This window comes from Clarias gariepinus, chromosome 20, assembly GCF_024256425.1.
Source record: "Clarias gariepinus isolate MV-2021 ecotype Netherlands chromosome 20, CGAR_prim_01v2, whole genome shotgun sequence".
NCBI classification, from domain to species: domain Eukaryota; kingdom Metazoa; phylum Chordata; class Actinopteri; order Siluriformes; family Clariidae; genus Clarias; species Clarias gariepinus.
Genome location: NC_071119.1, coordinates 19575660 through 19600298, shown reverse-complemented (window position 1 = coordinate 19600298; position 24639 = coordinate 19575660). Strand labels below are relative to the sequence as shown.

The 24639-nt window shown below is 38.0% G+C and overlaps 1 protein-coding gene across 2 annotated transcripts in view; it reads right to left on the bottom strand.

Annotated features, from left to right (window-relative positions):
* nrxn2b (neurexin 2b) overlaps positions 1–24639 on the bottom strand; it is a 703577-nt gene that overhangs the window by 347535 nt on the left and 331403 nt on the right. For both annotated transcript variants that reach the window (XM_053479498.1, XM_053479499.1), the window contains 5 exons: positions 23292–23315; positions 9988–10149; positions 5627–6065; positions 4100–4483; positions 19–222 (listed from right to left, as the gene is read on the bottom strand). In XM_053479498.1, coding sequence (XP_053335473.1) covers positions 19–222; positions 4100–4483; positions 5627–6065; positions 9988–10149; positions 23292–23315 — 1213 coding nt within the window. The remainder of the gene's footprint in view (positions 1–18; positions 223–4099; positions 4484–5626; positions 6066–9987; positions 10150–23291; positions 23316–24639) is intronic.

Genomic DNA, 24639 nt, shown 5'->3' with positions numbered 1-24639 from the left:
GATAGCGGTTAGGGTTACCCAGATTGACGGTGAGCTTGACCCGACCACCGTCCAGCTCCAGACGGAGCGTATCTGCGGACTCTTTGGACGTGGTGGCCACCAGGAGGCCGTAGGCTCGCTGGGACATGAAGCGCAGGGCCAGGTCCTCTGCCTCGGTGTGCATGGTGCTCGGCATGATGATCTTCAGATACATGCTGCCATCGTAGCTTAACACCGCGGCCTCTGCAGGGGCGGACAGGGCAAAAGAGGAGCACGATCAATTAAAGTCATAATTGTAAATATTATACGTGGGTATTAAGGTAATACCCCAAAGCAACACTAGATGGGGAAAGAGAGCTGTTTATTAGATGTCAGAGTGGCCTCTTTAACGGCATCCCTACAGACTCATTACACTGAAGTAAGAAAAAAAATACATATATATACTGTATAGACGGAGTCTTGCCCAAAAGCATGATGTAAACCTGCGTGTTTAAAAAGCAATACCTTTCTAACATTAAACAAGATATGTTGCTAAATCAGATTTGAGCCAATATGTTCAGCAAAGCCAAGCAGTGCTATGGTTCTATGGCCACCCTACATACTCGGTCCAGCTTGAGCCGGCTGTTGTCTTTAACATTCTCACAGATGGTTGTGCATCGCATCATCGCTCTGCCACCTTCAGGGCTCTTTTTTGTTTTAATAGCCCAGTCTTCATATTTCCCACCAGTAAGCGAGACTGTACTGTATCTCACCATATCCAAAGATTTCCCTATGTCTGTTAACACCACTGTGGTGGCGGTAAAGAGGACGCCCTCTCTGATGCTGTATTTTTAGCAGGCTGTCTGCCTCTCCAACTGAAACAGCCTGTGGGACGACCTACACAAACAGCACCGATTTCAATATTTAAATATCAAACACACGCAGTGATTGCCGTTTCATATTTCTCTAATAATGTTAATTCGGTGGAATCGTGCGATGAAACCCGACGCCACAACATCAATCATGATATCGAGAAGCCCCCCAAAGTGTCCTCAGGCGAAGTAGGAGCGGCTCGTCTCACTGCTGCGGCCGCGCATAATCCTTCTTCTGACGCTTGTAAATTAATGAACTGCCTCCAAGAAGGCAACGGATACTCTTCATTTAAAAGCGCCTGCGGCTTTTAATAGTCTCGAACGCCACTGCTTGTCTAATCTCTTAAACCACAAAAACTGCCGCTATGACTCTTGTAAATATTTTTTACTTAAATTACACTACTAAACATCGACGATCCTATTTTTCTTTTATTGCTTTTACTATTTCCGGATGTCTGAAGCTAGTGGTTTTAGGGTATAATGATGAATGATGGGTATTCATCATGGGTTGGGTTTTAGCTGAGTAACAAATCACATAGGAAGGGTTCAGCGGTGTGATATTATAGAACTCTGAATGTGCTCGTGAAAAAATTAATATGAATGAAGGTATCATACAAGGGCATTCCAGGTTCCCTCTGCCACTTTTTTTCTACTTCACTTTTTATTTATAAAGTTCCTTCTCTGATCATAATAATGCCTGTATTATGTTCGTTCATAAAGTATTTGCATTACATGATTTTTTTTTTTTGTTTTTTGTTTTTTGGCATGTTTGTCACGCTTAAATGATTGAGATGATCAAACAAATTTTTCTTATTACACACAGATAACAAGAGTAAAAACAAAGGGCAGTTTTTTTTAATGATGGATAAATCATGAATGAAATGTGATTTTTGGAAAGCTGAGTTAAATTTCACCTGCCACACCCAGGCCTGATTACTGCCAGACATGTTGAATCAAGAAATCACTTAAATAGAAATCACTGTCTGGCAAAGTGAAGTAAAGTGTGCTAAAAGACCGGGACAAGCAACACACTTTTTCTAAAACAACAACATTAACCAAAAAAAAAAAAAACAAGCACAAAATTAAGGTTTTGGAGTGACCTAGTTAAAGTCCAGACATAAATCTGATTGAGGTGACCCTAAACAGGCCATTCACACTTAAAAACCCTCCAATGTGGCTGAATTAAAACACTTCTGCAAAGAAGAGCGGGCCAAAATTCCTCTACAGTGATGTTAAAGACTCATTGCCAGTTGGTGGAAAATGCTTGATTGTATTTATTGCTGCCAAGGGTGTCTCAACCAGTTATTATGTTATGGGGCAATTACTTTTTTTATATAGACTCAGGTAGGTTTGGACAGCGTTTTTCCCTTGATAAAAAGAAATCATAAATTAAAAACTGCATTTCGTATTTACTTTCGATGCATTTTTGAATAATATTAAAACTTATTTAATAATCTCAATTAATAAAAAGAGTGGGGCAAATACTTTTTTCATGGCACTGTTTTTGACAATCATTCGCACTAAGGAGGGCATTATCTGAGAGCTGCTTTTTTTTCATCCCTTAAACTCCCTTTATTTCACTCCTCCTCCTCCAAATGTGCCATTTCAGTGTCTATGTAAATGAACTATCACTGAGACACGCCCCTTAGAGAACAGCAGAGCTGAGCAACAAGTCCAGGGAAAGGCTGTTCTTAATGCAGCAGTCTTACTTAATGCATAAAGCCCTAACCAATAAAAACATAGAAAATAAAGGGAAAAGGCGATGATTTTTTTCCCCGTTTTTGTTTGTACACACAGGAAACCCATTCAAACGTGGGTACAAATGGCTATAAAGAGAATTTGCATAATATGTTCCCTTTAGATAAAAAAAGTTAAAGAAAATGTAATTGTATTTTTTTTTACAGTATTGATAGTAAACGTTAATTAAAAAAATATGATTTAGTAAATTATTATTATGATTATTATTTAATTTTTATTATTTTTATTTATTTTATTTTTATTTTTATTATTTATTATTATTATTATTATTATTTAATAATGTACTAAAATTAGGGCATTATGACCATTGATGCTTTTTTTTTCCTCCAGGCTTTCCCCTAAAAATTATGGCCAAGTAATATAAACCATAAGAATAGTCTTGCTGTAAATAAATTAACAAAATATAAATATAGACTCCAGAAGTCATCAGCAAATATTTCCTATTATTAGTACTAATTGGCACTTATAACAGCCATATCAATAATAATACTAATAAATGAACATAATAATAATAATAATAATAATAATAATAATAATAATTATAATAATAATTATAATAATAACAATAATAATAATAATAATAATAATAATAGAGAGGAGTTAATGGATGGATTAAAAAAAAAAAAAAAAACACCTAAGACCAGACACCATTTTAAACTTTAAGACGGATGCACTACAATGGCACAGAATGACATCGAGTTCCATTACTACTGTACCAGGAATAAAATAAGATTCCGAGGCTACAATGGGCACACAATATCCCAAACCTTAGGAGGTGATGGTTATGTATAAAAACATCACCTGATCACAAACCTGTGGCTCACTAAATGTTTTTTGTTTTCCACACCAGTGTCTGTTAAAACCCTCGGTACCCCTGTGCATGAAATCCTACCTGACACCAGTCTCAAGATAAAGTTACAGAAATCACGCATTAAGTCATGATATAAGCACGAACAAGCAGGTGTGCATAAAAAAGCGTTAATACTTTCTGACTGATGAACACCTCGCTGTAGGCAGCATTAACACCCTTTAAACTCACCTGCACAATAAAGTTCTCTTTGCAAGCCCAATCATTATTAATCACGATTAGTAATCACAATCATCCGATCAATCACAGTAATTATTATTTGTCGAGAAAGTTTTGCCGCCGAGCCGGCTCCTGCTTCTGACATCAGTGAAGAAAAATCTTCCACCCTCTTTAATCTATCAACTATATGAACTGCTGCCATCTGTTTCACTGAAAGTAGTACAGTACATTTCCTAGAATAAATACTGAACTCGGGAATCCATCAAAGTTACAGGCCCATTATATTTTCTAAAAAAATATATATAAATAAATAAAACATTCCATATGTTTGAATATTTGTCAAGTCTCCGGTTATTAATCATAAAGCTAATTCCAGGGTAGCTGATTATGATCCTGATTGCAAACTTTCTGTATGTGTAATGCTTTAAAAACATCTGGATTAAATAAGCAAATATATGCACATGTATGTATATGAACCCCAAACCTATTTCGCAGTTGCTGCCCAGGTATCCAGTGCCTGTGCAGTCACAGATATAGCGGTTCCAGCCCTCCTTGCAGAGTCCACCGTTTCCACACGGGGTGCTGCTGCACCTCTTCTGGAGCTCCCGGGTGCAGAAGCTGCTGACCCCAAGCGCGCTCTGGATCTCGGCCAAGCGGCGGACATCGCGGCTCTTTCCGTCGATAAAGAGGTCGCGCACGCAGCCCACGTAACCGTAGTTAAGCAACGCCGTCCATACCTCAGGGGGGAGGATGAGGTCCTGCCGAGACTCGGGAAGCCCACCTAGGTACATATCACTGTCCAGATCGAGAATCTCACTGCCCTCGTTGGAGTTAAAGGGCATGGTGCGGCTGTTCACTGAAATGGAACCTGGTGAAAGAAAAGAAAGCATTATGGATAGAAGAGTCATGTCATAGTTTTACGGGCGTTCAAGTCAAACCAGGACTTTTGCTCGTACAGAATAGCGGAACGCAGTTACAGTACAAGATGTAAACAACATGAAAACAAGAAAACAACATGTATTTTTCTACTGTATAATCTCTTTATACACTAATGCACTGATCTCAGTGTTTCACTGGTGCTTGGATACCATCAAGATATAAAGTTTTCTCAGTATGCCAGATCCATGATCAGAATACTCACTGGCCTCCCAGGAACTCCTTTAATGAGCCAAATATGTGGAAATGGCTCAGAGCAAGGTCAGGAGTATATATGAGGGATGTGGCAGTAACTCCCAGCCGAGTTCTTGTAACGTGCAAGTGGTGTTTGTGAATGATTGTGTGTACAGTTTCCACAAAGAGATGCATCTCTTTTGCAAGTTGGTGACAAGTTATCTGTTGATTTTTCAGGGTTCAGGCATTCCACTTGCTGAATGTTTACAAGAACGGCTGCCGTGAGCTCTGAGTCGTCTCACGAACATATAGCCTTCTTTAAAATGTTCGCACTGTTTAATTAAATGTTTTACTGCAGCTAAGAGTCCCATCAGCATTCTGTCAACCAGTTGTATGACTTTGATTTCATCAAGTCCCGGATTGACTCGAACGTCCCTTTCAGTATTGCGGAACATTCTCAAAACAAAAAAAAAGTCATTACAAAAAAATATTGAAATAAGACAAAATATACAGCTTGTCATATTAACAAGACCTATAAAGGCCTCAATCCTAAAGATAAAGCATTGATACTGGAGACTCCTTCCGTAAGAATGCTAAATAAACTTCAGAGCACTGCCCATATATGGTAAGCCAATATAAGCCCCAGTATAGGTTATTGCTAAACAAAAAATAATGCATTAGAATAAGCACATAATATAAACCTGGCGTAAATACAATAGTATTAAAATCTTATTAATTGTGGTTGCAAACCTTCAGGCAGGCACGTCTATAGGGGTGTGTACGTGTGTTTGTTTGCCTGTGTGTGTGGTTGTGTGTGACTTCTACAATAATACCATAAAAGCAAGAAAAGGATCATATAAATGCAACTTTCTCGCCTACCATTCATCTCCAGTCTCCTCACCTTTTCTCCCCTCCCTCTGGAAGTCAACGTGACACCAGTCCCCATCGTTGACCTTCTTATTGCTGGCTTTAAGCTTGATGCTCCCGGAGCCCATGTCCATAAGCAGGTACAAGTAGCCGTCCAGCAACTCCATGGCGAAGTAGTCCGTTTTGAGCTCGCGCCCGTGCCGTTGCTCTTTGTTGCTCTGAGGTTTGCCGTGGCTGAAGAGAAGCAGGCCGCTGGGTTCCGTTGTCCGGAAGTCGAACGAGATGGAACTCGTTTTTTTGGTGTCCCAACGTGGGAGAGCGATGTATGACTCGGGTGTCTCGAAGGTCACAGGATCGAGCGCCGCTACATCTTCGCAGCGGAATACCAAGTCGCCATGGAGACTGATCTTTGGGTCACGTTCGATGGCCAGCCGTGAGAGTTCCAGCTTAAAGTCGTTGTTCTTGTATACAACCTGTAGGGGGTGTTAAACAAGAAAAAAAACCTCTGATTTTACAAAAACACCAATTAGCCGAACCTGCATGGTTTTGGACTGTGGGAGGAAACCGGAGTACCCAGAAGAAACCCACCAAGCACTGGGAGAACATGCAAACTCCATGCACACAGTCCTAAAGTGGGATTTCGAACCCTCGACCCTGGGGGTGAAAAGCCACTTGGCTAACCACCAAGCCACTGTGTGACACTGTAAAAGACGGAAGTTGTGATAAACCCTCGAGTCCTGAGATGTACAGTGTATTTGGCTTGAAGCCTCTCTCTTACTCAATTGTAAGCCACTTTGGATAAAAGTGAATCACAAACAGATCATTAGATCATAGTGAACCGCTGATTTATGGCTGCTGCAGATGGAAAGTCCTAAATGTAATTATATGATATGGGCGACGCAGCATGGAACAGTGACTTTATTGAAACTTTATTGTTGATTATTATTCCATATTAAAAACAAAAAAAAGAAAATAAATTTTATGACCAGACACATCATAAGAGTTTCCTTTTTTTTTTTTTTTTCCAAAGTCATGCACAAAGTTATTGCTGTCATAAAAAAAAGACTCTTAATAATCCTCATAGGCCTTAACTGTAAATAATACCTAATTATAATTCAACGCTTGAAGGGGGCCATTTATAGTTGGAGCGACAACGGCTTGCTTCAGTGGGAATTCTTGTTTGCATAAGCAAGTCTTTCAAAATTATGATAAGAAGCAAAGACAGAAGCCATCCATGCATGAGCATAAACAGAAGCCTTAAAACTTCTAAAAACTTTGAATTGCCTATGTCAGTGCTGTTGGACTACTTCAGTCGCACAAACAAGAGGAATAGGAAATCCAGTCTTTGATGCATTAAGCATTCCTTATTTAATATCATCTTTTCTTGGAATTAGCCTGATGCATATAATGAAGGTTCATAATTAGCCAAATCAGTTGCATTATCTCACAGCAAACACTAAACGACTAAACTAAACAAACATAATCTGTACACCTGGTCCAGCTGGCTAAGGCATTAGGAACGGGCTCAATGCAATCATCTCCCTCTATTGTTTTCTGTACTGGTGGAGGATGGGGATTTCTCTAGAGTACAGCTGCAATGGACTTATCGAAATTCTATAGAGCCGCATGACACGTACGAAGAATGCAAAAGAGTGTAAATACATTATTCAGAATTAACATATAATACCTGTTCTCACCAGGGTATACAGTATACAAATAACAAGCTCAATACTGGTTTTTAGAATTTGTGCCATAAATTGTGCACTGGAAAATCGCATCCTAGGGATCCTAGTGGTGAGAAAAGTAGAGAAAAAGTACAGATTCTCTGGGGCAAATACTGTTTAAGTAAAAGTAAAGGTCCTCCATTTGTATGCGTACTTGAGAGAAAGTACAAAAGTGATCACCTTCAGTTTTGCTTATGTATAAAACATACACATTCCCACCCCTCATTTCTTCATATTCAATTAAATTAAATTGATCAAATAAAAGAAATTCGATAATTAACTGCATTTGGCGGATGCCCTCATCCAGAGTATTATACAGTATATTTATCTTTTTATACATTTAAAGTTGAAGGGCATTGCTCAAGGGCCAAACAATGGCAACATGGTGGGTGGGTGTGAACTTGGGCTCTCTCATGCCTTAACCACTGAGTTACCCCTGCTCTAACAAATAACTCTTAGTGGTTGTTTATGTAACAACTTCAGCAGCGACCTCATTTCCCCTCTTATCTGGTCCAACCACTTAGCATTCAGCATCACTAGTGTACTAATCAAGAGCCTGAGCACCAGTCATCATCTGCACCTGTTTCTCACTGGTTCATGACTGAAGTTAGATGTTTTTTTGTTTTTTTGTTTTAATGGTTGAATGATTCGTAGGTCACTGTGTGGCTTAACAAAAAAAAAACAAAAAAAAAACATACCTATGAAACCCAAGACTACTGTAGATTCAACACTACATACATACAAGTTGTGTTACACATTTTGCATGTACATATCCCTTTTAAGATGGTTGACATCATCTTTAAGTATTGAAATATTTAGTAATAAGGCCCGTTCAACTAGACTAAATAAATACTGTGATGCCAGGTTGACATAAGTGGCATATTTTGGTTGACTTTAGGTTGGTTTATGACACCTTCTCTGCTGGATGATGTTAAAACATGATACCTGGTCAAGCTGGCCAATTAAAATAATATAATTAGCCTCAATATGGGACTGGAATCAGCAGTATTGCATAAGGGATTACACTGGGATTTCCAACCACCTGGCTTTAGAGACCTGCAGCACCATCAAGCTAATTAATCAGATACTCCAACAACTGTTTTACCAGACCGAAGGAAATTACAGGGGACTCTAATGGTCTGGAGTTGATCTTGAATTCTGCAAACAACAGATAATACTCAATAATGGACCAAACTAACACCTCTTCCATCATGTGTAACTTCGCTGGTAACCAAGAAATCAATCAAAGAGCACTATCTTCAAGAATGACTTGCACAACAACTAAAATCAAGAACTACTAATTAAAAGGAATAATGAGACACAGCCGAAATCAACCTAGACACAGAATACATGACTTCTCGTGCTACAGTTGGCTCTATTCTTGTGTCACTCCAACCACCGGCACTATTAATAAACCCGCGTGAAAGATGTGAACCCGAGCTGGCTGCTTAAACGCCACAATTCTGATTAATTAAACACAGTGTACTTGTGTAAACCGAGTACATTTTGGCAGGGAGCGCATTTGTGTGGGCAGAGGCAAGGCGACACATACAAGTATGCAGCACCAGAGCCAATCGAAGAAATCAATTTTTAATTTGCGTGTCAAGATGGTGAATCTAGTTTAGCATCTGAACTCGAATTGGGTTTAAATTAAAACGCAAGCATACGCACAAGCAGAATGATTGAACATGAAGAAAGAAACGGCAGGCTGAACCTAGTGCCGCATGAGCACACCGTGGTAAAGATAATGGTGGATATAAAAAGGCATAACCAAATAGCAAACTGCAATAAATAAACAAGCCACAACCTGTATGTAAACACATGTGTAGTTGGTCTCCAAACTAAAAAATGGTAATAGCCAAAATTTACACCAATCAGTCATACATTAAAAGTACCAAGGTTTTGGGTTCCCCTAGTGCTACGGGGGCAAATCTAGAGGCTAGATTTGCCCCCGTAGCACTAGGGGAACCCTGGGTCCTGGGTCCTGGAGGTGAGCTGTGGTGTTTGGCACCAAGACATTGGCAGTGGATTTTTTGGGTGATGTGGGTCTTTTGTGGATTGGACTTGTTTGCTAGGAACATCCCATGGGTGCTCAATCAAATTGAGATCTTTGAAGTTTGCAGGCTGGGTTGGAGGTTGGCCTTTAGCTTTTTGCCTGTTGGGCCCTATAAATGGCAGTGCACTGGTTGTTTTTGTGTCTTTCTATCAATGCTAGCATTGCCTTTTTTGCTTATTAGTGGTTCTATGGAATTGGCCGAGATTTGCTGGGTTTTGGTCCCGCAGGCAGTGGTGAGCCTTGGGTGCCGATTAGTAAAAAGCCACTATATGGTTTATACATTAAAGTTTGCATGTTGAGTTTAATGAGAAGATCTATGCAAAGTGGTATCAAGTTTTAAGACGCACAGTCACAGGAAACACTGACTTTCATAAGTCAGTGTGCCAAAAGACATTGTCCTATGTACATCGAAAGCATCAAGGGACCCTCTTGTATGACAAGATAAGTTGAAACCATAGTTGTAAGATCATCTTTTGTTGTGTATCAACCAATAAATTCGAACTTAATTTGGAGTGGTTTGACACAGAATTGTTGAAGACAACCATTTGTATTGATCTCTTTACAAATCCAATTGGAAAAAGAAAACAATTCAAATGTCACTACCGACAAACTTACATCTTTAAGGCATCCCATGAAGTTGTTGCTGACTGGTGAACCCGGAAGGTCAGCGGTGTTGGGACTACCACCAATGTAGAAGAAATCATCAGAGCCCAACATGGTATAGTCCTCCTGTGTGTAACCAGTGGTGGTCAAAATGCCATCCACTGATATGGTCACCTGTTATTGGGCACGGCCCATTAGAAATAGAGAGAGAGAGAGAGAGAGAGAGAGAGAGAGAGAGAGACCCAGAGGAAGAGAAGGAAAGAGGAAATGGAGGAAAGGAAGAAGCTGCATTAAACAGTGGTCAGAACTTGAGTAGTTGTCAATCCTGTTTTTTTTTTTTTTTCTGCAGTGATTGATTTGGTAAGGCTCAGAGCAGTGGAGGTTTCTATAGAGTACAGCTGCGACGGCCCACTTTCCATAATCTGACTGTTCATTTGTATGACTAATTACATTTCTGTAAAACTTTCCTTTATAATAGACTGTATGGGGCTGAATGACACCAACATAAAACTTTCACAACAGTCACATACATATTTGTAAGGGTTTATTTAAATCAGGGTCACGATTAATGTTGTCATATGTAATACCAGAATACATTTTGAAAAAGTCATCTCTGTTTCGTCACTTTCTAGCGATGTGACATTATGGCTATGCTGTGACACTGAGCAACAAAAGCAGACAAAAAAGGAAAGCTGGAACAACCTTACGTGCCTTGACTATGTCAATAATCTCAACATTCAAGTAGATAAAATTATTGTCAGGCGATTCGTATTGGCAAAAACGTAAAGGTCTGTCAGCATATATCAGAGTTAACACGAGATGTGAGCCTTATTCTTTAGCTTTAGGTAGAAACTCTTATCTACAACTAACTGTAACCCTTTCCATAAATATCACATCTATAAAGACTTATAACCTGTTATAAGAACATACACGTAATATAAACACAGTTATATTTGTTAAGATTATTCATAACGAGCATTATTTATAATTTTTCAATGCCAAAATACAAAATATACAATACAACAGCATGGTTTGTAGAGTTTTGTGGTATGTTCTAAAATGCTATAGTATTATCAAGTTCTGTGGCAGTATTATTATAAAGCGCTGCATTAGCTCGTACGTTGTAAAGTTACGCAATATGTTGTGGGTTGTAGCTATATACTATGCTGTAAGTTGTAAAGTTAAGTAGTATGTTATAAGTTATGAATTGTGTTGTAAGTTGTAGTTATGTACTATGTTGTAAGTTGTTAAGGTAAGCAGTATGTTGTAAATGGTTAAAGTTATCCAGTATACAGCAAAATTTGAAGTTCTGCAGTGTGCTAGTGAAGTACTGTATGTTAGAAGTTGTTAATTAAAGTTGTTGATTAGGTTTCTAAGTTGTCCAGGAGAAGTTGTCTTGAAGTTGATCCGTGTCAACTGGAATTCTTTTTGTTTTGAAAAGTTCCGCTTCTCATCCAAGTAGCTCTTCAGTCTGACCCCCAAAATATCCAGCATTTTTACACATAATGTGTGTAATGCCTTATAACACTGTGTATAATGCCTTATAAATGGATGAAACTATTTTAAAGACAGAGACACAAAAACAAATAGAGATAGTAAGAGAGAATTTATTTAGACTGTGTTTATTTGAAGTCTTCATTCAGTTTGATTGCACGTACTGTAGAAGCACTGTTTCCCCGGGTGTCGGAACAGCTTTATTTAATTGAATTTGTGACCTTGACTTGGCTCAATAATGAGGAAAGAATGCTGGTCAATGGAAGCATGTCTGTGGTTTTGGTAATTGGTTTTTTTTTTCTGCCGATGCATCTCCCATGAGTGCCAAAGGCCTGGTTTGTGCAGGATTTGCAGCCAGATAGCATTTTGCGTTTAATTACCCTAATAGCGCTGGCCGGAGGAAGCGTCGAGTGCTCCAGGGTTTAATATGGCATCTGCTGCGAAGAAATCAACACAGTTGGATCAAATGTGGCTGCTTGGCTAGAAGCAGCTGATATGTGCCAAAGTATTTGCATTTTCTGTATTTTTTTTTCCACTCTTTCCTTTGGTAGGGCTTGTTTATCCTTTCCAATCACATGTCTAAACCTAATCCTTGGCGAACAACATCCTTGTGGTGAAGCTAAATACATGTTTGTTCTTTGCAGTTAAACTCGCTTATACACTATTCAATTAAACTTGAATAAAACGTATTAACATGCCGAGCCATCAGTCAAGCAATCGACAGCGATCTGCAGCTCAAGATCCAATTTCTGTCGAGAATTGACAACACAAACAAGCTTTGGGAAGTGTTTGGACTATACTTACCTCACTGCCTGCCCTTTCATTCACGGGCAAACTATGAAAACAATAATCCGCTCTAAAATGGAGCTGGAAACACAATACACATACGCATAATAACAGGCTTTGTTAGAATATCTTGCTTTTTTATCGAGAGATGTTCGCGTGGGCGTTTAACAGCTGCACTTTAGAGAAACTCCTCCTGAGCGTTTTTTTTTTTTTGTGTGTTTCTTTTTCCCCAGTGTTTCTTTTCATTATTTTCATTTGTACAATTTTGGTTTCATCATCCGTACTTCCCTCGAAAACAGGGCAACACATTTTTATGTCTGCCATGAGAGTCGGAGTGTCTACCGGGGACTCAATTTGAGCCAAAGGGATTTGCTTTGAGCATGAAAAGGCGCCGTTTCAGGTATCTTCATATAGCCGATATGTAAATCGTCCTTGGAGAACCATAATAATCAATATACAGGAACACTCACGAATATAACGGTCGCGTTCAGAGACCCGTAACGCAAAAGGAAGAACTTCATTCGAGAATATTTCTAAAATGTAACTTCACAATATACACTATGTGCTTTGTGTATTCTCTTGGTTCTAGCAAAGAAATGACTTTCGATAATGGAGGTTGGGTGGTCACGGGTAGAGGGGGGCGGGGTTTGAGCTTTAGGGTCCAGGCGGTAAACACTGCTTGGCAATTATGCCTGTGCTCGGCGAGAGAGTCACCACAATGCCGGTGACATTTTGATGATGTTGGCACAGCTTGTCTGTGGCCTGGCCTCTCGATCGTTAGATCATGTGAATCGTTAACAAGGGGCGCGTCAGCCAGCTGCCAGCCACCTGTGCGAGAGATCCAGCTGAAAAAGGGGGAACAGGAAGGTTAGTGCTTGCTTCCATATACAAACAACCAATTCCGCATTCATTTTTGCTTGGAATTATGAAATCATCATTTAAGAAATCATAAAATCGAAAATCAGATTTGTCCAACCTGCAACTGTTATCATTACCTAGGTTTCAAAACAATTCTTATAATGCAGCTACATGTTTATGGTTATGATACAAACCCTTATGCCACATTTAAAAATGTATACCTTATTGACTAAATTCACTCACCACTGGTGGGTGTTGCTAGAGAGTTGAAGGGCACAAAATTGTCTAATCATACTTGAATATGAATTGCTGGTACTTCTTGATAGATCCATGATACATAAAAGTATTGTGAACTGTCTGAACAAACACTCCATGGACAGTTTTATTTTTTATAACCTCGGATATAAAAAAACACATTGGGTAGAACCTCATGAGAAGCAACAACCCTTCTCCAATAAACCTCCAATGAACCCCTTTGTATACTGGCTTTGCCAAATTCACATTTTTGTCCTCTTCAATTTGGATGTTTTTCAGTAACTTGGAGCCATTTACTGTACTTACTACAATCATTAAGGTTAAACTGCAAAAAGGCATTCATGGCTCAGTAGTAGGTTTTTCGCCTACAGTATGAAAACCATGCGGAAGGCCAAAATTCGATTTGAAGCCAATGCCCAAACCCCAGACACTGGATGCAGTGGCTGTCCCAAGCCCGGTGTAAAAACCTGTTCCAAATTGTTGTCCGGATCAGTTGGTTCACTGTGGCGACCCTTCAAAGGGCACAGCTGAAAGACTAACAACAAATGTTAAACTCAAAACTTTACCTTCTAAGCATTTTCAGGGAGAACTTGGACACAAAATAATATACAGTATAGTACTTCCTGATGTTCTTAGCAGAGCTGGAACATCTGAGGTGGCATATCATAATGTGCCAGGATAGTTGAATGGGTATGTCTAAAAAAATAATTAGTCTTACAGTATACTTATCATTTGGTACTCTATCTACAAAAAGAGTAACGGATATACAGAGACGAGGATGCTCAGAGTAGACACTAGCAGCGATTCGAGGCTCAGCTTAGATTTCAGCTTCTTACATCATGATCTCAAATCTGGCTGAAATGCATCAGGAGATTTTCTGGCTATATTTTAAATACAGGCGGAAAACTTTGGTAAGCCTTTGTTTTAAGGTTACATACTTTACCTTGCATAAAAAATAGGTCATATCCTCATTAAATGAAGTGTCATATCCCTGCAATGAATATAATAAGGAATAAACCTTATAATAAGGACTGTGGTATGAGGGCTTAATGACAATAATTTGTTTTATTCTTGCTGACGTGGTTCATAGCATTTTTGGGACCCATGGCACTATGTCTTCACTAAATCTTAAACACACACAAAAAAAAAGATTTAAACTCACGGAAGTAAGCGTGACCGGCTCAGTCGCTCATATATCAAAATTGTTTCTTACAGCAAATTTCTTGCAAAATTTCAGGTCTTATGGTCAAAATTCACAAGGCGGTGCATCCGTATGCCAAGGTACTACTGTATATGTCAAGTGTCATAATGTGTTTATGTACACTCCGTTACCCGTAGAAACAGTAAACTTTAAAAAATTTACCACAAAAATAGAGTAATGAAAGTGTCGTTTATTTGATTGTCGGCAGTGAAATTTAACTCACTATATATATATATATATATAGATGACCAATAAAAAAAAACTTTTTTAAATATTAAATATATTTTAATAAGTCACCTTTAGCATTGATTACAGCCCACTCTTTTGTGTCCTAAAATATGCCTGTTCAATCAGGGAAGAAAAACTCCATAGATGTGATAACCTGCTCATTCAGTACATTTAGGTCATCAGCTGATTTCGTTTTATTGCCTCATAACGTTGCTGAGCCTGGACCAGACCAACTGAAGCAACTCCAGAACATAACACTGCCTCCAGAGGCTTGTACACTATGCATGATTGATGCATCGCCTTATGCGGTTCCCTTCTTAACCTGACATGCCCATCTCTCTGGAGAAGGGTCAATCTGGATTTATCAGACCACATGATGCTTTAGTTCCCAAAACTAAAGTTTTTTTTTACCCACTTTATCACTCCTTGACTTATTTTCTCCGTGACTCTCTTCCTCTTCCCTAACTCCTACTTTCACAATTTTTATTTGCTTCTTCTTGCCTTACTTATTTTCTCCCACTCTATTCCATTCCTCTCCTCTAGCCGCTCTTTCCATTTCCTCTAGTTATTTTGAATCCTAACAGCATAGAACTACAGCTGCAGAAAACTAGTCATATAATTCCTCCCTAGTCACCCATAGATCTGCTGGAAGACACTGCAGAAGCACATGGCATAGACAAAAAAAATAACTCCGGACTAAAATTCTCCATCTTGCTGTCACAATCCCGTTCTGATATATATGGGAAAATTGATCTCCTGTCAGTTCTGGGGTAATTATTTTATATTGATGCATTGGTCTCAGCAAGTTTGCAGAACCTATTTTATATATATTAAAAGTGGGCTGACAGGCCATTCTTCTACTCTCGAATAGCCTGTGACTGACTAACTGCTTTCACAGTAATCATAACATTGTCAAGAGCGTCCAAAATGAGCCAGACGGCAAAACGTTTCATTTTAGCGGACCAGCCGGGCGATAACAGATTCCAGTTAAGTGATGGTAGACGAAAAAGAAAGCATATGGCTACGGCCTAGTGAATAAAAAAAAAAAAATCTATCTCTTTTATTGAATCCCAGGAATGCTACCCACACACACTCACACAAAATCGTTTGACAAATCGCTTATAACGGTTTGCTTTTGATCATGTTGAGTAAAAGGAGAAGATTAGCACTGTTAAAAAAAAAAAAGGACTGTCTGCCAACTCTGTACAGTACGTTAAGTAAAAATGTAATTCTGTTCTCCTATGACAAACATTTTGATGTAATTCTACTGGATCCCTTAAACAACATTTGTATTAGGAGTTTAACTTCTATGTAGATTTATCATTCTTTTAATACAGGTTACTATTGGCCGCTTCCGTCGAGGGGTCGCCATCTGATCCGGACAACAACTTGGCGCGGGTTTTACGCCAGATGCCATTCCTGACGCAACCCTCCTATTTTATCTGGGCTTATAACCGGCATGGCATCTATTGGCTCGGGTTTGGGTGTTGGGTGGGAATTTTTCTTTAATTGTATTTATTACTCAATTTTTGGTTTTACAAATGAGACCACATAGTAGTTAGCACTGCCAACTTGCACCTCCAGTCTCCCGGTTTGATTCCCAGCCAGGTTCAACTTCTACCTCTTTGTGCATGGAGTTTGCATGTTCTCCCTTTCCTTGGTGGGTTTCCTCCTGGTGCCCCAATTTCCTACCACAGTCCAAAGACATGCAGATTAGGCTAATTGGTGTTCCCAAATAGTGTATAAATGAGTGTGTGTGCTCGGATGGATTGGCACCCTTTTTTACCCCGCCTCGTAGGCTCCACCCCCCCTGTATACAGGATTATGTGGTATCAACGATGAGTGAGTTAGTAAGAGTTTGTGTGCAATTTATTGCAGATGTTGTTCACACTGCACATAATGAAGCTTGCTTAAATGTAGAAGAAAACATTGTCCAAGGGGTCTATCTATTAATTCGTTCATTGTCTATACCGCTTATCCTGTATACAGGGTTGCAGGGGAGCCTGGAGCCTATCCCAGGAGACTTATGGCATGAGGCGGGGTACAATCTGGACCGGGTGCCAATCCATTGCACGGCACACACAGACACACGTTGTTTATCTAATTTGCATGCCTTTGAACTGGGGTAGGAAACCCACCAAGCCCATACACAAACCTAAGGTGGGACTCGAACCCTGACCCTGGGGGTGTGAGGCCACAGTGCTCTTTTTGTTTATTAGGCCATATATAAATTGAATCTACAAGAAACCTTCCATAACGCAAAATACATGCAGCATTTGGTTCCCATCCAGCAGATGGGTTCAGTAGAGTTGGGTCTTGGTCTGTCGTTTTTTTTGTAATTATTTCTTTTTTTTTTCCTGGTCCGCAGTGCAAGTGTAATTACCCTACTGTGTTCTTACTTTTCTAAAGAACTCAACCAAAGAGAAAAACACACCAGGGTTTGATTGAAACGGACAAAAATGCTGAATATGTGAAAGCACCTTTAGAAAATTTTATCCACCCCTTTCTCCCCGTAAAACTTAAAATATTCCCAAACCTTGTCCATACTCTCCTTATCTCTCTCCAGCCAGGTTTAAGAGCTGTAAAGCTCAACGAAGTCAGACACAGCATAACTTGCCTCAGGTGCCTTTTTCATTTGTATGCTAAAGAAATTCTGGCCACCCACGCATATCCAAAAGAAGTATTTGCTTTGAGAGGCCAAACCAAAGATATCCTTCAAAAGTTACCTAACATCTTGTTCATTCAGGTTTCAATGACAGTTTATATACACGTGCACACGTACACCCAAAAGACTGTCATCCATGCATGCTAATTAATCCTAGAAATACCTCCAGCACCAACCCGACAGCTCTTGAATGTTATGTACAGCTTGGAGTGAGTGAGAGGGAATGAGTACATTTAAGTTCGAGCACTGTGTCTTTAAAATCCTTGTATTATACAAAGCTAGCCATAGGACATTTTACCATGGTATAGGTACCAAATGATCTAAAGGTATGTGTAGGTATGTGTTTCCCCTATAATGGTACAGGCATGGAAGGCTCCCATGCCAATAAGACCCCCTGCCATGCCTACATGACAAGCCATTTTTAAAATCTAATCCCACCCATTATGCATATAACACTGTACCTGTGTGTACCATAATGTATAGTACTTGACAGTACTATGGTACTTATTTTCTGACATAGTACATGTTCCACACAATAATGCATAGTACATGGTAAAAACAGTACTCTGCTACAATGGTCCATGTATTATAGTATGGTATATAAGTCTACAATAAACCATAGTATGGTACTATGAAACATGTACCAGGATGCTGTCAAAAATATATATAAATTTTTATGTGCCATTATTATATATTATTTATATAGTAACCTATGCAGTGCCATTTTATATGTCATGGTACAGTAACTTACAATTAAAGATTAATACGCACTACTTGGCTGAATACCACAGTACTTATTAGGTACCAGACTGGCTACCAAAGTTCAGCAGGTGTCTAAAACAGAACTTGTACTATACCATATCAGTTGTATGTACTAACATATATAATACGCACTTTGGTACCATTTGGTATGTGCCAAAGCATGTACCTACTCACCATTTTGTAGATGCCATAATATAAACATAGTTCCCACTGATGTTTCACAGGACCTACAATGGTACTATAGTGCCAACCATGGTAACGTCAGTGTTACCACAGTATTGCCATGGTATATTATTGTATGTAATATAGTCTACCATGGAAAAATTTCTTATGGGTACTGTACCAACATAAATAGAACGGTACTATCTGCCTAGTGTTGACTAAGATGTGAATCCTATAATGACAGGCACAATCACTTTCACCAATGTAGCACAAACTGAACAAAATCAACTTAAATCCACACTGCATTGATTCTACTTACCTCAACCACCTCTATGTTGGACAAAAAGCTGTTTACACTTAATCAGGAAAAGAAAATGCACTTTTGGTGAATGTATAAATTATTATTGTACCTGTACATTGGTGTACACCAGCGTGCTGTACATTAATACAGATTGGCGTTACAATGGTGTACACTGCTGTATGTCAATAAACAATGTTATATATCAATATACAGTGGTGTATGACTGTGTATATCAATGTAAACATAGGCATATATTGATGTACTGGGATTTACTGTTGTGTGAACATTGGCCTACACATGTCTACATACTGTAAGTATACTGTATATATTATATATATATGTCTTATAGAATACATCAGGGTACATTCGTCAATATTAGCGATATTCACAATGTACATTGGTGTTCATCAATATACAGCAGTGTAGATCTACGCATTCCAGTGTACATTCAAGTATCTTGGCGCACATTGGTATAAATTGGCATACATTGGTGGCGTGGCCATTTTAACCATGAATCTTTGCACAGGTGGCTGGCAGCTCGATGACAACCCGCAATTTCGCTCCCGACTTTGGAAAGACAGATGGTCCTCCACAGCTGAGTCAAGCATGAATCCAACATCATTCCAAAGTAAAACTGAACTAGCCATGTAAATAAAACTAGGGGCTTTGAATAAAAAAGGAGGTGAAGAAGATAAAGGCCAAGAGGGACTTTAAATGGGAGAAATATGTACAGTACAAGTGTCGAAATATTGGGTTGAGGGATGAGGGAATTCGGTTAGTACTTTAGTAAGTAAGGGAAAGTCAGACACAAAAATGGTTGTTAGTACAGTTATAACAGAGGTCTGGTTCAAACAGTTGTATTAGTAACAGATTTAGGTTTTAGTAAATTTAGTAAAAATTAGAAGAAACACAACTGGAGTAGTCAATTGGAGAAATCCTGTACGATTTGATTTGAGAATCAGATCGGGTTCGTCAGAAATCTCAAGGTTGAGAGGTTTTTGTTAAGGTTATTAATGAAAGAAAGCAATCGATCCAAAATAAAATGTAAAAAATGCTTTTATGTTGAGGAAAAAGCCATGCAGTTACAAGGGTTTTTTAAGAAACTAAAAATAAACCAAAAAGTGCTTCACAACAACAGGAACTAAAACCACTCAGTAGCAATGGAAGAAGGGTGTCGAAAATAAAACTACAAAACACACCATTGCACCAGGAAAAGAACAGAAAGCTTCACAGATGTTTAGTTGGTTATATGGGTTAATCATAAGGCAAGGTGACAGAAATGAACCCAAATGAACCCAAAGGACTCGAATCCAAACACTCGTGCAAGCCGAAACATCCTCGGCTTGGGCAACAAAGACACCCTCCCGGGATAGAGATGGGTAAAGGTAGAATGAAAATCTAAGAATCCATGCTACACAAAACACAACAATGGGAAAAACTGAAAAAAATTGATTGTAACGATAAAACCAATTAAAATGAATTCTGAACGCTAAGTCTAATTTAAAGAAAAATAGAAGAAAAAGGGAAAGACTTTTGTTATCGCAGTGAACACCAAGTATACTATTCGAGCCACTTCCTAAATATCTCTTAAAACACAACAATAGCTTCTGAATGCATTTCTAATAGACGCCCTAAACAGGTTTCTTTTGCACAATTCATGTGTTTTTTCAATAGTCCTATTGCTGAAACCTCATGCTGTGTGCAAATGAATACACTCAACTGTAAAAGAAAAGTACTTTCCCTTTAACTTCTTTTTTTCAGATTTTTTCTTTCTTTAGCAAAATTCAGATGAAGTCGTTATTCGTCGTTATTCAGCAGTTCTTGTCATGTACCTAGATATACCGTATACACTCAATGTATATACTGTACTGTACATGCGCATAAAAGAAACGTCTGTATGTATATACAGATACAGATACGGTATGTATATACATTTACATATACATTCAAAACTTAAGGTTATGTACCTGACTGTCGAAAGACATTTAAGGAATTCTTAGTGCATGCAGAGATAATAAGGCCAGGTAGGGCGTTTTGTGTTAGGGTTAGTGATACTGTATTATGCAAGGTCATGCCATGAATCTGATGTCAGGCAGTAAGAAACCAACATTTATGGATGCAGAATATAATGTGACTACTGTATATTTGGTCATATTTGAGCTAAAGATTGGGATATCCTAGTAAATTGATTAAATCTAATTGACAATTTAAAACAACACAAAAAGTGTTTCCCAAAGTGTGGGCTTCAGCTGGACTATGAAAGATCATTTATTATGAATAAAGTTTTAAATTTGCATTTTTGTAATGAAGCTTAAAATAACTATTAGATATTTATAACTAAATATGATGTGGTATCAAAACCTTTCAAAACTAGTTTTGTAACACACCAACAGATGGAAGGACAAGGCTGCACGCACAGTCACAGGGAGCACCGACCTTCATACAGTAAGTCAGCGTGCCAAAAGACATCATTGCGTCTACATTGTGAGCTGTGCAACTAGGGCTATTCTTACCATGTGTGTTACCATGTCTGCTAATTTATCATGGATAGCAAGTTAGAACAAAAACCACACATGAAATTCTGCATAAAATAATGGGATTTGACATGATTCGTTTACGAGTTTAACGAGTCGTTTAAGGTATTTCCAGTGTCACGTGCTTTAAGAGCGGAAGAACATCACTGGAAGACGACAAGAAGAAGTCTTCTCGTCAGATAATAATAAAGTATAAGTAATACGTAATAAAAAAAAAAAGGATTTTCTTATAAACAGAGCTAATCTTGAAACTTTCTGATTCCACCTCACATTCGTAATAAGAAATTTGTTTTAAGAAAAGCAATCAAAACTAATTAAACCAAGCCATACTATTTAACTACTGTGTTATTTTTCATTTATCTGACCTATTTTTAAAGTCAACCATATGTTCTCATTTGCGAGGACATAATTTATTACCCTGTTGATGGAGAATTATTATATTTATTTATTTATTTTATTTATTGTATTTTACTTGGTCTGGTGTCAAACAGTTAGAAGGCAGGCAGGGTAGGCAACAAAAGTTGTTCTGTACTGCTCTGTTATAAGCCTGGAACACAGCTGTACAGTCTACTGTACATCCGGTTCTCTTATCCGTATTTTTTCTACTATACTAAATAAGAAACCGTCAATAGGGAACATTCTAACTGTTGGACACGTTTATAGTTGGACAATTGTAGTTGAATTATTGTGACAAGGCTAGTCCAAATTAAACTGTTCACAGCCGAAAGATTTTTGATATCAATAATTGCGGGTGTTGGTTTTTGAACAAAAGGTTAACTAGGGTTTCATAGCAATATCCAGTGCAGACAATTAAAGCTGACGATCAGCAACTAATCTAACCTATTAATCGATGTGAACCTATATATTTATATAATCTATTGTCTCAAGGAATTCTTTTGAAAAAGGCCATGGATGGCTCAGGTCTATTGATTCAGCATCAGCATCCTTCTGCAAATCTATTTTAGCTTCTTGTTTGCAAGTTACTCATGTGCATGTACTTCAATATGTGCTGTACGATGCAGTAAAGTAAAAGTCGAATATGGATGAATCTACTTGAGTAAATTACATAAAAAAATAAAAATCTTAGTACAGTAACGAGGCAAAAGTATGGTATCGTCCACTACTATGCGGCATTAGCTTAAGGTACAGGACTAAATAACTAATCAGCCGGTAATCAAGTGGCATTGTAGGTTATCGAAAAGTGTCACGAGATCAACATAAAATCTATCAAAGCCAACTTTTTTAAATTACAAAAATTAACTTCTACACAATTGTTGGTTGATTATTTGGTTGGTTGGTTGATTGGTTAATTGGTTGGTTGGTTGGTTGGTTAATTGATTGGTTGGTTGATTATTTGATTGGTTGGTTAATTGATTGGTTGCTTGATTATTTGGTTGGTTGGTTGATTGGTTGGTTAATTGATTGGTTGCCTAATTATTTGGTTGGTTGGTTGGTTGGTTGGTTAATTGATTGGTTGGTTGGTTGATTATTTGGTTGGTTGGTTAATTGATTGGTTGGTTGATTATTTGGTTGGTTGATTATTTGGTTAGTTGGTTGGTTGATTATTTGGTTAGTTGGTTGGTTGGTTGGTTGGTTGATTATTTGGTTAGTTGGTTGGTTGGTTGGTTGGTTGATTATTTGGTTAGTTGGTTGGTTGGTTGGTTGTCTTACTGCAAGCCATCAGAGTCATCGTACATGAGCAATTTTTTAAAGTAGTATAACTGTTGTTGTTGAGAGAACAAAATAAAGAGCCTTTGACTGAATTAGAATACTATTCATTTTGCAGATATTTATATTTAAGCACATATTTGGACCTTGCAAGTTTAGGGTAGCAGATGACATGCAGAAAAACACAAAAGAAATGGGTGAAAAGCAGAACACAGCTATTATAATTAAGGTGAAAGAAAGAAATAAAATGTGGAGATTTAACTTTTTCGGCTACCTTGATACCGATGGGAGTTTGTGTAGTCAGTAAAAGCAAACAGAATAGAAAGAGGAAACGGAAATCCAGAGCAAACCAAAGTAGAAGACAATTAGAATGATATCTACCATATAATGCAGTTTGTTTACCATAGCGTGTCCAATGCCTGAGTGCTTTAGGAGAAAATAGGGGAGGGGGAAGAAAAAAAAAATATAAAGTAGTGACAAACCGTGAATTCAATAAAGGTCATTTTGTTTTGTTTTTTTGTCTCTTTAGAGGAGACTTTTTCTCTCCACTAAAGATTTTTCTCGGCCGAAAAATTATTTTAAAAATAGTTGGTTGTAGGCCATCGAATGTTTAATAAATATATTTGTTTATTTATTAAATAAATATTTGATTTTCTTTTTTTTTTTTTAAAAAAGGGAATGATACAAACTATCATTCAAATATTATATATTAAAATATATAATGTCTTCATTGATTGGTTTGTCAATTAAAAGAATGACAATTTCATAAAGAGGTTAGTATGTAAGTAGGCAAGTTAAGTAGAGAAAACAACAGATGGTCCGACATTCCGTGAATGAGACAATGTTAGTCATTTCAAATGGACACAAAAGGTAAGGAAAACATCAACACAAAAAAAAAAAGAAAAAAAAATCAAACTGCAAGTACTTGAAGCTGTTTGGTTAGTAAGAAGACACAAGAGTTAGCATAAAACAACCTCCAGTGACAAAGAGAGAGAGAGAGAGAGAGAGAGAGAGAGAGAGAGAGAAGAAGGGAAGACCAAAAGGGGGTGGGGCTTGTTCGAGCGAGAAGGAAAAGAAAAAAAGCATTCGAATTGGCTAGTGCTGGAAGTTAAGGTCCTAATCCTTTATTTCTTTGACGTTTCACTTGTCTTAATGGAAAAAACGCCATTATAATCCACTATGTAGCATATACTGTGTATAAAAGAGTGTGTGCAAGAAGGAGTGAAAACATAGATAGAGGTGGAGTCAGGGATGCCGTAAGCCGTCCTGGATCTGGAAAAAGAACATAATTCTGTTTATTATCGAATCATATGTGCATCATGTCAAAAACATCTTAAAGACTCATGCCTTTGGATAATCGATTGATCAATTGGTTGATTGACTAATTGGCTGATTGATTAGTATCATTCCTCAGCTTATCATATAAAACTCTCAGCATGTTTTCTTTACAGGCGAGTGAACTAAACGAACCAAAACATTGCCATTACCGCATTAATCTGACGACTCAAAACAGCTAATTAAAAGCTTTATTAAATAGTCCGCATCCAGTGTAACACATTACAATTACATGACCTTGAATAAGTATCTTGTGGCTCCATAAAAATAATAATAACTAAAAAAAAAACAAAGAAAATAACAGGATGTGGTATATTAAGTTCGATTAGCTGCTAAGTAATAAGGTTCATTACATGGTGTTAATTTGACGACCAGAAGCAAAGGAAAGCAAAACAATCAACAACAAACTAATTTT